This window comes from Arachis ipaensis, chromosome B5, assembly GCF_059453495.1.
Source record: "Arachis ipaensis isolate K30076 ecotype BB chromosome B5, ASM5945349v1, whole genome shotgun sequence".
NCBI classification, from domain to species: domain Eukaryota; kingdom Viridiplantae; phylum Streptophyta; class Magnoliopsida; order Fabales; family Fabaceae; genus Arachis; species Arachis ipaensis.
Window position 1 is genome coordinate 9,455,636 of NC_142440.1, and position 14,618 is coordinate 9,470,253.

General features: G+C 37.3%; 2 protein-coding genes, 2 long non-coding RNA genes and 1 other non-coding gene across 5 annotated transcripts; 2 read left to right on the forward strand and 3 right to left on the reverse strand.

Moving 5' to 3' along the window:
- Window positions 1-1,537: 1,537 nt before the first annotated feature.
- Window positions 1,538-3,955, reverse strand: LOC110271742 (uncharacterized). The gene is made up of 3 exons (XR_015883236.1): window positions 3,816-3,955; window positions 3,664-3,718; window positions 1,538-1,627 (listed from the first exon to the last, which is right to left on the reverse strand). It is a non-coding gene; the product is annotated as an uncharacterized LOC110271742 (long non-coding RNA).
- Window positions 3,956-6,118: 2,163 nt separating this feature from the next.
- Window positions 6,119-8,222, forward strand: LOC107642811 (cytochrome P450 CYP82D47). The gene is made up of 2 exons (XM_016346287.3): window positions 6,119-7,106; window positions 7,439-8,222. Exons 1-2 carry the CDS (start codon window positions 6,174-6,176, stop codon window positions 8,066-8,068), a joined length of 1,563 nt encoding a protein of 520 aa, XP_016201773.1. The 5' UTR covers window positions 6,119-6,173; the 3' UTR covers window positions 8,069-8,222.
- LOC148563335 (uncharacterized) lies at window positions 7,371-8,464 on the reverse strand. Its single transcript, XR_015883328.1, has 2 exons — window positions 8,235-8,464; window positions 7,371-8,152 (listed from the first exon to the last, which is right to left on the reverse strand). It is a non-coding gene; the product is annotated as an uncharacterized LOC148563335 (long non-coding RNA).
- Window positions 8,465-8,521: 57 nt separating this feature from the next.
- On the forward strand, window positions 8,522-8,718 carry LOC148563336 (U2 spliceosomal RNA). Its single transcript, XR_015885313.1, has one exon. It is a non-coding gene; the product is annotated as a U2 spliceosomal RNA (small nuclear RNA).
- A 421-nt stretch (window positions 8,719-9,139) lies between these two features.
- LOC107642810 (extra-large guanine nucleotide-binding protein 1) lies at window positions 9,140-14,507 on the reverse strand. Its single transcript, XM_016346286.3, has 8 exons — window positions 12,616-14,507; window positions 12,371-12,508; window positions 12,159-12,263; window positions 11,884-12,069; window positions 11,593-11,770; window positions 11,038-11,279; window positions 10,741-10,904; window positions 9,140-10,060 (listed from the first exon to the last, which is right to left on the reverse strand). Exons 1-8 carry the CDS (start codon window positions 13,786-13,788, stop codon window positions 9,469-9,471), a joined length of 2,778 nt encoding a protein of 925 aa, XP_016201772.3. The 5' UTR covers window positions 13,789-14,507; the 3' UTR covers window positions 9,140-9,468.
- Between the last annotated feature and the right edge of the window lie 111 nt (window positions 14,508-14,618).

Sequence of the window (14,618 nt, forward strand, 5' to 3'; positions counted from 1 at the left end):
ACAGAGAAAAATTTATATACATATATACATAGCATAAATACAAAATACAGCATCCCAAAATAATCAAACTTCGCTTGCACAAGAAACTCCAGATGCTCAGCAAGGTGCTTCTCGACCTACATCTGAAAAATAACAGAATATATATGGAATGAGAACCGGGGGTTCTCAATATGGTAAAGATGCCCACATAGTTAATATAAAAGGTCTCGGAAAAGTCAGAGGCATTCCTAGAACTTCGACACTCAGATTTCAACTTATAAATCCAACTAAACCATAAATTAAGTAAGTTATCTAAAGTTTTCAAGTTCTAAATCTAACTTTAACTTAATACTTCACTTTCTGTCTCCTCTAATCCTCCGAATAACTAGTGGAACAACCCCCTCTCTCACCTCCGCCAAGAGGGATTTCTCAAAAAACATACACATACAATTTAAGCAAGGAAAACATAGATAGACGAGCAATTACAGCAAGTAGAACAAGTAGTAGATAAGCAAACCAAAACAATGCACACTCAAGCAAAACAAACAAATGTATATGATGTATGCCTGTCCTATGGCTAATGAGTCTCATCTGTCGGTTATAAAGGCAAACCCGACATGTCCGGTAGCTAATCCGAACACAGTCTCTCTGTTGTGCATTAATACCATTAGAGGGAATACGTGCCATGTCATCATTAGAGGGAATATGTGCCCTGTCACCATTAGAGGGAATATGTACCCTGTCACCATTAGAGAGAATAGGTATCCTGTCACCCTTACAATCAAAGAGAAAACACAGACATACTTGTCATCAATCATCCTCAATCATGTCTCATTTATCATAATCATTCAATTTCATAATCAAAATCAGTTTTCATCATTCTTCTTCCTCATCTCTTTCTCGAAGCAAGTGGACAACGCCACTGCCTCTTACCCGAGGTCTCAACTTTTAATCAAATTCAATTTCATTTTCAAATTCATTTTTCAATATCATTCAGTTCATTCAGAAATCATACTTTTGAAATCAAATATCATCATCCTTCCTTCAAATTCAATCATCATCATTCCTCACATTTCGTTCATTAATAATTCAAACTCAAAACATAATTCATTCTTTCCTAAATAAAACAAACTCGAAACGTAATCCTTTTCTTAATAACTCAAAATCAAATTATAAAATCCTTAAAAAATCTAAATCTTTCTAAATAACCACCTCAAGTCAAAACTCCAATTCTTATAGAAATTTTGGCAGTATCTCCTCTAAAACTCAAACTCCTACCACCCTTTAAGGGTCCTAACCATCAAACCAAACACCTCTCAGTCATTCAAATCATTTTCAGTATCAAATTATTTCAAAATCAAACAAATTTCAATATTAAATCTTTTCTCAAAACCAACCAACTCCAATAGCAAATTATTTACAAAAACCGAACCACACATCATATACTATATACATAATCTATCAAAAATTCATTCAGTTCATTCTTATCTTAAGGTCTCTAGCCTAAGTTTTCACGTGACATTAAACATTAACTACGAGAAACCAAAACCATACCTTAGCCGATTCCTCCCTGAGCTTAGAACTCCTCAAAAACCTCTCTTTTCACAAGCTCCAACCTTCCAAACGTCAATTCCTTAAACTTAATCACCTGGATTTCGTTTCAAACCGCCCAATTGAACTCCAAATTAACAAGAACACAATCTAATTCACACAATATCACTATAATCATCATAGGGTTCACTAATTCAATATTTCACAAGGGTTCAACAATTCTTTACCTTACCCACAGATTAATTGAACAAAACCCAGTGATTATCCGTTGCTAGAGTTCACTTAAACCATCAAAATCATTCAATTTCTCAATACCCAAATCCTAAAATTATGAAATTTAGGAAGGAGAGAACTGGGAGAGAAATGCTAATCTCTTACCACTTTGTTCAGATAGAATTGAAAAAAATTTTGAGACAAACACGTGGTCGCTGACGACTCATCAATCAGAGCTCCGGATTGAAAGTTATGGACGATTGAATTTTCGGTGGCGAGAGTTAGGGTTTTAGCATTAATTCCCTTTCCTCAATGCGTTTGCATGAGTGAAATAGGGAAAAGAAGCTCTCTGCCTGTTTATAGGGTGGGCTTTGGGTTCTCGGGCCTGGTTCGGGTTCGGTTCAGCCCGTTTGGCCTAATTTTGGGCCAAATTCTTTAAAATTAGTGTCAAAACTCATATTTTAATTATTTCTACTTTATTAAACTATAAAATTTAATTTCTTAATTTTGTTAGTTAATAGTTAATTTATTAGTTAATTATTTACTAATTACCCAAGGTTTACAGAAAACAATTTAAGTATGATTTCTGTCTGTTATTTTGACTTTTCTAAATTAGATGACATTCCGCTTATATTTATATAAAATAAGAAAGTTTGAATGTTTGATATCTATAAGTAATTATCCTTGTGTTTGAGTATATTTCTGTCACTATTATTAAAATGGATTTATTTTGACTAAAAGTTAATTATTTATAGAATTGTCTCTCGTGGGGTTATGGATGCTCTATTTACTAACTGAGTTGCAAAACTCACTCTGTTGTTCGTTCATTTTTTTCAGATATGGGCTTGATTCTAATCCAACTTCATCAGTTCCGCTCTAGTTTTGTTTATGTTTGTGAGTCCTTTACTGTTCAAGGGCTTGATGTTTTGTGTAAATAACTTTAAAGCTCTTTAGAGTTGTTAAACAGCTCTATGTGACACAGGCATGATCCGACTTTAGTGACTTGAGTATGTTGCTTTGTAAATATTCTAGTAAATGAAACTAATAGACCATGTTTTGCTATAAATATTAAAGTCAAATTTTATGAAATATGCTGAGTATGTTTTAAATATGATGTTGAGAATGTGTTGCCTTTTAGTATAATTGGAAATTTTATTTGTTATGTTTTCTGTAATATTGATTTTTGAGGCTTGCTTTGGAAGATTTTCCTAAGCGCCAGTCACGGTCAAATTGAGTCGTGACATTCACGGGCCCAACTTTCATTTGAAACAAGTTTGACTAGATTTAGAAATCCGGAAGCCAAGTTATGACCCGCCGAAATTGATCAAAAATAAATTTTTTACCAAAAAGTTCAAAACCTCATTCTTTCCGAAACTAACCAAATTATTCCTACTCTATATCACACATTCATTTACTTACATAATTAACATCCCTTCCACTTGATACATTAATTTAACACAACATCACACAATTTCACCAATATCATTCATATACACACCAATCATCTTAAACATCACCTACATGAATATATAACATTAAATTCATCACTCCAACTATTCAAACCATTCACAAAAACCAACAATAATCACCAATCCTGAACAATTCATATAATTCAACTTATCCTACGGTCAATTAGTCTAAGTTTTCACGTGACATTATATATTATTTATAAGAAACAAAAATCATACTTTGGTCAATTATTCTCTAAGTTCGAAACACCTCAAAATCCTCAACTCACATGCTCCAAGCTTTCACCAAATAGATTTTCAGCTCCCAATACTCAACTCAATCTCAAACTTCATCAATTTTGTTCTAATTCACATATATACCACCTAATTTCACATCATTACATACATATTCACAAATTTAATACCTAATCTCACATAATTAAAGAATTCACAAGAATTTTGAATGCCTCACCTTACCAATGGACGTTTGAGACAAGACCCAATAATCTGCCAAAGCTAATTCAACCCTATGACATTAAACTCACATAATCCTCAATACAACAATCCAAATTTTCAAAATTGAAGGAGGGTAAGGAGCTGGGTGAGAAATGAAATTTTTTTTACCATTTTGTACGGATGAATTTGTAGAGTTCGACGCGGTGGCCACGTAGCTACAAACGGTGCAGCGACCGGAACTCTGAATTAAAAGTTGTGATGAATTGAAATTGAAGAACAAGGATTTGGAGCTCTCTTGTTCTTCCCCCTTTATGTTTCAATGTGGCACTCTAATGATTTCGGGCAAAAGAGCTGAAGCTCTTTCATCTAAGGGCAAGTGGGTTTGGGCCTTGGGTCTAATGTGGGCTCGATTCAATCGGTTTGGTTCGACGGCCTAATTTTAAGCCAAAATCTTTAAAATTAATATTAAAATTCATATTTTAATTATTTTTTACTTCGTTAAACTATAAAATTTATTTTTCTAAATTTTTTAAATAATAATTTATTTATTAGATAATTATTCATTATTTTCGCGAAATTTACAAAAGACTTAACTGATATTATTTTTTTTTTCACGGACTAATTAGTTCGAGGTTAAAATCCTCGGACATAGTAAGTGGTGGTGTGTACTATGGTACATTAGATGGCCTAAAATCCTTTAGATTACACATGAAAAGTAGAGGTGTTCATGGATCGGATCTGATCTGCATATTTACAATATTTATCCGAATCTGATCCGAAAAATGCGTATATCGATCCGATCCGCAAGGTTATTGAATCGGATTGCGGATTTTATATAGGTATCTGCATATCCGCGGATCCGCAAAAATAAATAAATAAATAAGTAAATATTATTTTTATATTTTATTTTAACTAATAATTATCATATATCTTGTATTATTTTATTTTTATTATGTAAGAAAAGTATGTTTAATTATATTTTAAGAGTAAACATGTTTAAAATATTAGAAAAATAATATTTTATTGATATTTTTTAAATAAAAATAAGTTTTTTAAAATATTTATATATTTTGTGAATATATCCGAGATCCAATCCGATCCGATCTGCAAATATGTGGAGTGGATTAGATCGGATCCAAGCGTAAAAATTGCAGATATTGGATCCGATCCGTTAATTTTAGTGCGAATCGGTTCGAGATTTTGGTTATATACGAGTCGATCCGATCCTCCTTCACCCCTTAATGAAAAGCAAACAAGAGGATTTCTAAATACAGAACTAAGAACACTTTAACTGAAAGAAGATATGCTTTGGAAATTAGGTTTGATATTCTTGGCAAATCAAAAAAACAAAATAGGGATTGACAGTTCCATTCTGATAAACAAGTTGATTTATGATCAGATCATCACTGTATCTTATACTACCTACATCGCAATTCATTAGTGAATACAGTAGACAAACTAATCATTTTGTATTATGGAAGAGAGCATAGTGTATTAATTTTCTTGTAACAAGTAAATGGAAGTGCTACTGATTCTATTTACCTGTAAACAATGCACATTAGAGCCAATATAATATTCAGAAGCAACTAATTACAAGTTGCATTTAGAAGCCAAATGAAGACAAGAAAGTAATTAATCCATGCTTTAGGACACATAATCATGTGAAGTTTGTGCCAACAAGACAAAAGTGTAAACAAGAACAGAATCTTGAGTCAGCAAGAAAAGTAGTAAAACATACAGAAATCTGATTTCCTGTACCTGTTTGTAGATAAAGCAATAAAATAAGCTCAGCTTTTCTGGATCAAATCGTTGTTGGATGATTTGATTACAATAAATTAGTGTGACATATAAGAGAGACATACCAAAATTTTTTTTATGACTTTTCGTTATCCTTGGGAGTCATTTGTATAAATTCAGTGAGAATGAATCATCTCCAATCAAATTTTCCCTTTGATAAGTATAGTTTTTCATCATACAATTTTTAAAAGGGTTCAAACAAAATATGTGACATTATAACTGTATGATGAAATATTACTGTTAATATTAACAAGTAGGAAATTCAATAGAGAAGATTCGAAATCTTGGTGCAGATGCCAACTTGGTTTAATGATTTGGCCTACCCTCTCCTATCTTAGGACCACCTTTTATTTACTATAATTTCTAAAAAGATAGTACCAACCAAATACGTTTGAAAAGAAATTTGAATGTCAAATTCAAATGTAACATAGTTTTTAACCAAGCAATTCACTAATTAACTGGTCAAGTAACTCGTCAATTTTACAAAATACACATTTATAGTATTATAGAGTTGATATTTTAACCATGAAAATTGTACAAATATAAAGTTTAATTTATATATTTGTTATATTGAGAGCCACTGACATTATCCATGCCGAAAATCTCCTTATCCATACCTGCCACCCATTTTCTCAAGTCGGTTAGATACATTGCTGAGGTAAGCAAAGTTGTATATATAAGTGCTTTAGCATTGGAACATAACTAGGTCATGGTTAAGAATCAAAGATCATGGATACCTCAATGCTCAAAATTCTCGTTTCAACCATTCTTTCCCTCTTCATTAGTGCTTCCATTTTGTATTTCTTAAAGAAAAAACACACTACCAACAAAAAGAAACAATGCAGTGCCCCTCAAGCAAGGGGTGCATGGCCTATTATTGGCCATCTTCACCTCTTTGGAAGCCATCAACTCACACACAGAACACTTGGTGCTATGGCTGAAGAACATGGACCAATCTTCACTATTAAACTTGGTTCATACAAAGTTCTTGTGTTGAGTAGCTGTGAGATGGTGAAGGAATGTTTCACCATCCATGACAAAGCATTCTCCACAAGACCTTGTGTTGCAGCCTCAAAGCTAATGGGATATGACTGTGCCATGTTTGGTTTCACTCCTTATGGACCTTACTGGCGTGAGATTAGGAAGCTAACTACTCTTCAGCTTCTTTCAAACCATAGACTTGAACTCCTCAAGAAAACAAGAGAAACTGAGTTGGATTCTGCAATAAGGAAGCTTTACAAGATAGAAGGAGGGGTTTTTGTTGATATGAAGGAGTGGTTTGGCGATTTGACACACAGTGTTTCTTTGAGAATGGTGGGAGGGAGGCCATACTATGGGGAAAGTGGTGATGGCTATGAAGAAAGTGAAGAAGCAAGGAGGTATAAGAAGGCTATGAGAGAGTGTGTGCGTTTGTTTGGGGTGTTTGTCTTGTCTGATGCAATTCCATCTCTTGGTTGGTTAGATTTCAATGGACATGAGAAGGCTATGAAGAAAACAGCTAGTGAAATGGATACCCTGGTGAAAGGGTGGCTTGATGAACACAAAAGGAAAAGAGCTTCCAATAAGGAAGAGCAGGATTTCATGGATGTCATGCTTAATAATCTGCAGAATGCTCATGTTTTTGGTTATAGTGCTGATACCATCATCAAGGCTACTTGTTTGGTAAGTAAGTAATTCATTCAGCTAACCAACTGCTTTTTGCGTTTGCTTCTGTAACATGTCTCATTTGATCAACCATTTTACGTTTAAAAGGATTTGTAATAAAAAGAACTGTTCCAATTTCTAATAAAACTTGCATCTTTGGAATTTGGTTAGTCTATGTTGATCTTCTCACAGTTTATAGATAGAGAATTGTGTTATTTTTATGCCATATAATCTGATTCAACACTAAGATTAGTTTAGTAAAGGAATGGAATAATATAAGCCTTTTGGTAATGTTATCTTTTCAGTTTGGCATTTAACTTAAATACTCCTACTATGAATATTGTTTGCAGAATCTGATACTAGCAGGAAGTGATGCTACCATGGTTACTCTAACATGGGCGCTATCTCTGCTACTCAACAACAAAACAGAACTGAAAAGGGTGCAAGAAGAGATCAACATTCACATCGGAAACGAGAGGAAGGTAGAAGAATCAGACATAAGCAAGTTAGAGTACTTGCAAGCCGTAGTGAAAGAAACTCTAAGACTATATCCACCAAGTCCCATCATAACCTTTCGTGCAGCCATGGAAGACTGCACTTTCTCATGCGGATATCACATCCCTGCAGGCACACACCTAATGGTGAATGCATGGAAGATCCACAGGGATGGTGATGTATGGGAAGATCCACAGAATTTCAAGCCCCAAAGGTTCTTGACAACACACAAGCATGTTGATGTGAGAGGTCAGAACTTTGAGCTTGTGCCTTTCAGTTCTGGAAGGAGGGCTTGCCCTGGTGCCTCCCTGGCTCTGCGTGTCGTGCATCTAACGCTAGCTAGGTTGTTACAATCTTTTGAAATCGATTCTCCTTCGGATGAAGCTGTAGACATGACAGAGAGCTTTGGCCTCACCAATTTGAAAGCCACCCCACTTCAAGTTCTCCTAACACCACGTCTACACCCCAAGCTTTATGAATTATGAATTCTGAGAGCCTTTGGAATGTGATAGGTTTTCAATCTTTAAATGCTTTACTTGTTTAATCATTACTGGTGTAGCAACTACAAGCTGTTGCAATAAAGTAATCTGTAAGTTGTTACAATAAATTGAGATGCTAGTGGAAGTTGGCGAAAGAAAACATAAATGACACCTTAAACAAGCAAACATGTAAAAGCACGCTGCTAAGCATTTACAAAGTTCATGCTTCTTCTGCAGCAAAGAGATTGACGGAGGGTGAATCAAATTGGGACTGAGCGGCGTTGGATTCAACCAAAAAGAAACTGACAAGAAACAATGTTTGTTAGAGTAGAGGATGGTTGTACTTTCACTCATGTTGTAAAAGTAAAACAACTCACAATGAAGTCTCACATTGGCTAAGGCAAACAACAGAGAACTAAGGTGTCAATATAAAATAAACATATCAACACATGTCAAGGCATACCTTTCTCGGCCTTTTGGCTAAGATCAAGTGTAGTATCTGTTCTTATCAGTTTAATATCTGATATGTGAGCCAATGGCTCACACGGTATTAAATTAATTTATTCAGGGTGAGAAGCCACCTCAATAGCTTGCTATTGGGCTTCTTCTGCGTCGCCCTTTGTGTTGCACTATTGCAAGGGCCTGGCGCAACCCACCAATTTAGTTTGAAGATTTGTGGTCTCTTGTTCCTAGGACTCTATTTTTCTCCTAACTGTATGGCGCGGGGTTGTGGCGGTAATCTTTTTGGGGGTTTGAAGGTTCCTGTTTTCTGGTCTAAGGAAGGTGCGTTGTTGGGGTTGGGTTTAATTTTGAAAGAAGCCACGTCGTTGGCGCCATGCTTTACGAGGACGGTCTAGGCTATAAGTCAAAAGAGCCTTTCATTTTGTAGATTACTTGATTAGTGGTGCCGAACTGTAACAAGATAGCTGCTGCGTTTTGTTGTTCTTTGCAAGTGATTCCGTACCAATGGTTCACTTTTATGAGTTTATCAAATTCTTTACTCTCAGCTCCTGTTCACTAAAATATAAAATGTATCTAACACATGGGCTCCTCATATAACCATTACCTGCCATCCCATTTCTCCTTAAAAAGACAAAAGTTTGATTCCAATTCCAACTCAATCTTGAAAGGATTATCAATGTACATACAAATCCAAACATCCAGATTCTACTTTAACATGTGGGGGGAGGGAAAAAAAAAGAAGAAAGAATTTGACAATTACACCTTGATCTGTGTGATATGTGCTCAAGCCATGACATAAACAAACCCTAAAGCCTGAATCCTAGGACTAGTGCAAGCTTGAGGAAGGAATATGCTCCTTGTTACTCCTAGTTAGGTATATATGTACATCGACAGAATTCAAGTCACAAACAGGTATGACCCAAAAATCTTGTCTAAATTAGAAATCAATGAGAGAAGGAACTCGCTTCCATGCTATACATTGAGTACTCACTGGAGCTAAAGTTTGGTCTCTCCTCGCTCCACTTCAAAATTTCCTTTGCATATTTAAGTGCTGCATCAACACTACCAGGCTCCAAGCCCTTCACCACAGACACGTACAACTTTCTCCCTGTAAGAGATGAATAAAGCCTCTTGAACTTAACCGCTATGTAATGAGAACCCAGCTGACCAAGGGAGGGGTTGTGATTGATGCTGTTACTGTTGCTATTGGGCCGAGGTCGGCTAATTGTTGGATGAAAATCAGAGAACCAATCACACTTGGTCAACGGAACTTGTTCGATCTTCTCCTCAAACTGATCAACTTTGTTTAATATCAATAAGAAGTCCATATGCTCAAAAGTTGGGTGAGTGACAATGGCTTCGAAAAACTTCCTACTTAATACCATCTTATTAGTGGAACAACCATTTCCATCAACGGTAAACTGATCATAGTCACTCAAGGAAACACAGAAAATGACCATTCCAACATCCTCAAACATCTCCAACCACTTGCAATTTTCTCCTAGCCCCCTTGCATGCACCCTAATAAGTTGATACCTGCTAGCCATCCAAAACAAAAAGATGCATCAGAAACATCGTAATAATGACTTCGCCCCTAATGTAATATTCCTTTTTCCTTTCTGAAAGAGGGTAACATGTAGACAGGCATTTGAAGAGGGGAGCAAATCAATTTAACATTTCCTTATTTGAGCCAAACTTACATACAAGAAATTTCAGCAACTTCAAATAAATCCCGCAATATTTACATATCATATAACTAAAAAGCTAAAAGTTTTTGCCCATAAAATTCATGAGTCCTTGCAATTCTGGACCATCTCTCTCCTTACTAATTATAAACCATCAATATCCTACTCGTCATATTGTTAAGTGGAAAGAATTGTCTCTATAGACATATGAAGTTCTTATGTTTCTTCTGCATGCACTAAACCCTACTGCATTTGTCAAATATCATGACAGCAGGGACAGACAAAGAAATTTTCATATAAGCATTCCAATAATGTGTAGTGGAAAAATATTTTTCAGCTTCATAGGCTACTTACTACATCAATATGTACTGTATTTATTCTCCATCATATCGCATATGCTGGTCACAAAATTTACCGAGGAAAAAAAAAACTAAACAATATATTAACCAAAGGGAAAAGGGCACAATTTTTATTTTTGACAGAAAGCCACAATATTTGTTTGGCAGGAGACAGGCACAAATATTGACGTACCTAATCAATGAATCATGTAGATCAGCAGTTTCACCAGTTTCCTCAGGAGATGATTGGGGAAATGAAAACTCCACACAAGCCAGACCATTGGATGAAGTAACTCCCTCAGCATAGAGGATATCCAAATCCGAGGGTTCATAATCAGTCCTCAATATCTTAACAGCCTAGACATAGAATTGCCATGTTATAGACATATGCAGAATAAGAACTAAATTCGTAAAACAGTAATATACAATATACAATTAAATTATAAGAGCACACATATAAAATACTGATGAAAAATAAAAGTTATCTTACCCGCTCTAAGAAATAATTCGCGACACTAGGCAACATTTCTAGTTCACTTCTTCTTGCATATGTGGCCTTAATGGCTGCATCATTCCACAACTCCTCAATCAATGGCGCATATTCGCGTGTAGCAGCTGGAAAGATGGCATCAAGTTTGCCCGATACCATAGTTTTCAGCAACCAATCAGAGAATACTTTCAGCCTTGTACCAATGGAATACATCGTCTTCTCATCAGATTCTGGTCCAGGCCCTGTTGTGAGCCATAAGCAAAATCTTTCAATACAAATGGCAAGATAAATGTTAAATCTGCATACCTCTTATCATCTTATTCAGTAATCACTATCCAACTAATAAGGGGGGTTTTGTGTTAATTTTGGAAGGAATTATCAACCATGTGACACCTTAAACAAACATCTAAGCATGCTGCTAACCATTTAGATTTTAGACCCACAAGTACAAGGCGCACGTTTGATGGACAGTTGAACACTGGGCCATGTATTTTTCGGTGCTGAGCCAAACTGTGGCAGGAGAAGTGTATAGAAAGGAGAAAAATGGTCTCATACCTGTGTTACCAGGAGTAGAAGACTGCCATTTCTTTAAATGCCCCAAACATTCGTCTTCAAAACGCTCACGACCCTCCAGGAGTACGCCAAGATAGGCATAGACATTGCTCTGGATGGTTAACTTTATATTTTCACGCTCATCATCTGAGAAGGGGACACTGTTGTACAGAATCTTGGCCTGTCATAATTATTTAAAATTCTATGAATTTGTTGACTCTTGCTATGCATTCTTTGACACTACTGAATTAATTATTAAGAAGGACTAGATTAAATTATGAAATAACAAATCACCTGCTTGAAAATGGTACTTGTTCCAGATCCACTACAACCAACTAAGAGAAGCTTCTGAATTATTGCGTGGTCAAGGTAGTCAGGAACTGCTTTGCTAGACAGGTTGGAGTGTTGTTCTCCATAAGAATTTGAAGATTTAGAAGGTACTGGAAGGGACAGGAAAGCACATACAAGCTTGGTTCCAGCCTAACAAATGAAATAAAAGAGTAAGAAGCAAAAATTGACAGAGCAGAATGAAATAAGAGACAAATAAAATCCCATGGGAAAATGATCACCTTTCCCCATATATACCCTCGTGTATTCTTCTGTCCCTCTTCTTGGTATGAACCATCCTCATTGACCCAAAAATGTGGGTTACCAGCACATTGAACTCCTGCCAACTGCATTGTCAAAACAGGATTCTTTCAACAATTTTTCTTCCACGACAAACAAGAAATAGTTATTAAGACCTCTAAAAAGATTTTTCGCTTTATATTAAAATTTCAACCTGCAACATCCGAAGCTCTACTTTTGTTATTTCCCGACCATTGATGAAAACTTGAGTGTTTCCATTGCTAGCATCAGGCTGGATGGGGCCTCCAACATTCAGATGGGGACTGATAATCCTGGAAGGCTTTTGCCCTTCCTACAAAATTACAAGCCAATCAGCATCCATAGCAAAGCACTAAATTTAGAAGTCATGTAAGATACAAATCAAAGAAAAAAAAGGGGAAAAAATAAAATAAAGAATACCTTCCCCCAAAGACCAGACACTTTGTCATACCAATAGTTTCCAGGCTTCAGCTTCTTTGGAGGGTTTGGACAGTTCTGCAAGGTAACCAGCTCCTCATACGCAAGGGGCTTCCCATTAACAAAAATATATTCAGGTGGAAGCTGATTCACTTCACAAAACTTCTCCGCCTTCATTATCTGCCGAACCTCCAATTCATTAAGCAATCGCTTGAGCATCCGTGAGCATTTCCCTAAATTCCCTCGTTTTGACTCATCGATGGGGAATCCAATACAGGCAACACATTTCCTACCCTCCGGCATGGACCCCATAGCTCGGAGCACACAATTACTACAATACTTTGCATCACAGACAAGGCAAACCTCCTTCTCTGTGAATCTATTCCCCTTGAAGCATCTATAGCAAGACCCTTTCTTCCCCTTTGTGAGAGGCTCCCTCTTAAGAGGTCTAGTCACAGCTTCCTCCTCACCACCAAAATCCCCATCCAAAGCATCATCAGAATCCACATCGAAGGTAACAACAGGGGGGCGCCTAGCATCACCACAATCCTCAGCCTTCAGGGAAGAAACCCGAGTGGAAGGGTACTCCAAACTCAGAACAGACTCAGTGGAGGCCCATTCGTGCTGATGCAACTCGTTCGAAACCCTCAACGCACTCGAGCTTCTCCCTGACTTGTCAAAACTCTCGCAAAACTCCACAGTGCCGGAGCTTCCAGCTCCCCTCGATTCCTCCAGCATCCTGGAACTCCCACCCTCATCGGAAAACTCGCCGGAGGCATAGTTCACGTTAGAGAACTCGAACGCACCGGAGCTACTCAACTCACCCGAGAGCTCACAGACGTTGTTGCTCTGCGAAACTCTGTCCTCGAAGGCGATGACAGAGGTGGGAGACACCGTTCTCTCCGAACCTAACTCGACCTCCTTGGAAACCCTAGCTTCGGAGCCGAGAGTCCGGAGCTCCTTAGAGAATTTAACGGTGGGGTTTTTGGGCGCCACGATTGGTTGCACAACGGGTAAAGAGAGAGTATCGGAGAGAGGTACTTGAGAGACGACGGAAGCTACCGGAATGTCGTCGACGCTGATGGGAACCGCCCGGGGGAGATCGAAGGGGAGCGGCGGGCCGTCGTACTCGAGGGCGAAGGAATACTGGTCTCCGTGATGCGGCGCCGGCGACATGGTACTGTAGGGAAAATGGGGAAAAGGAAGGGGAAATAGTTAAAGAGAAAAACCATGAAAGAGGAAAATTTGAGGTTTGGTTAGAGAGAATAACAGGAATACGGGTGGGCCATTGAATAGGGGAATGTGAGAGTGAAGGGACAAAAAGATTCCTAATTTTACAGCGGAAGGAGTGTGAGATAGTGGGAATGAGGGAACACGTATAGCTATGGTGGTTGGAGGTGGCGAGAATGGGTAGCTGCTGCGTGCGAGTGAAAGAAACAAGAGTGGGTGGTGAATGCAGCAGAAATGGCGTGTTGTGACTACTACTGTGGCCTGTGGGAGGGTGAAGATATGAAAATGACAGCCATTGCGGAATCTCTTTTACTTTTGTGGGCAGGGCTCCCTGTTGCCCACCACTTTGTCTTTTTACACTAGCAACCAACTTTCCCTTTTCTTTATTATTTTATTATTCAACCAATGTCTAAAATCAAAAAGTGTGGTCGTACGGATTAGGCGAAGAAAAAAGAACCGACGGCCAGCAACGCCGGGGGTGCCATGATAGTAACGCCATTGGTGACTTCACTGGTGATTAGGAGCGGGTAAGAATAAGGAGGAGATAATGTTAGGTTAGCAGAGTTAGCAGAACAGAGTAACGCTGCCAAAATTTGTAGAGAAAAAATAGACCGAATTGAATTAAATAGTTTAGGTGTTATGGCGTGTTTTTGTTTTTTCGAGTTCAAGAGTTACTTTGTAGAGAGGAGGATGTCTTTATTCTCCTCTTATTTTAAATTTTTAGTGTTTTAAATTTGTCATTCTAATAGTGAAGTGTTTTTGCTAGGATTTTGATG

Bases quoted from the DNA above. Each gene is read 5' to 3' on its own strand.
- LOC107642811 (XM_016346287.3), top strand. From the start codon at position 6,174: ATGGATACCTCAATGCTCAAAATTCTCGTTTCAACCATTCTTTCCCTC. The intron at 7,107-7,438 runs GTAAGTAAGTAA...TATTGTTTGCAG, and splicing joins TCATCAAGGCTACTTGTTTG to AATCTGATACTAGCAGGAAG.
- LOC107642810 (XM_016346286.3), bottom strand. From the start codon at position 13,788: ATGTCGCCGGCGCCGCATCACGGAGACCAGTATTCCTTCGCCCTCGAG. The intron at 12,070-12,158 runs GTGATCATTTTC...TTCATTTGTTAG, and splicing joins GAGGGTATATATGGGGAAAG to GCTGGAACCAAGCTTGTATG. The intron at 10,905-11,037 runs GTAAGATAACTT...TTCTATGTCTAG, and splicing joins CGAATTATTTCTTAGAGCGG to GCTGTTAAGATATTGAGGAC.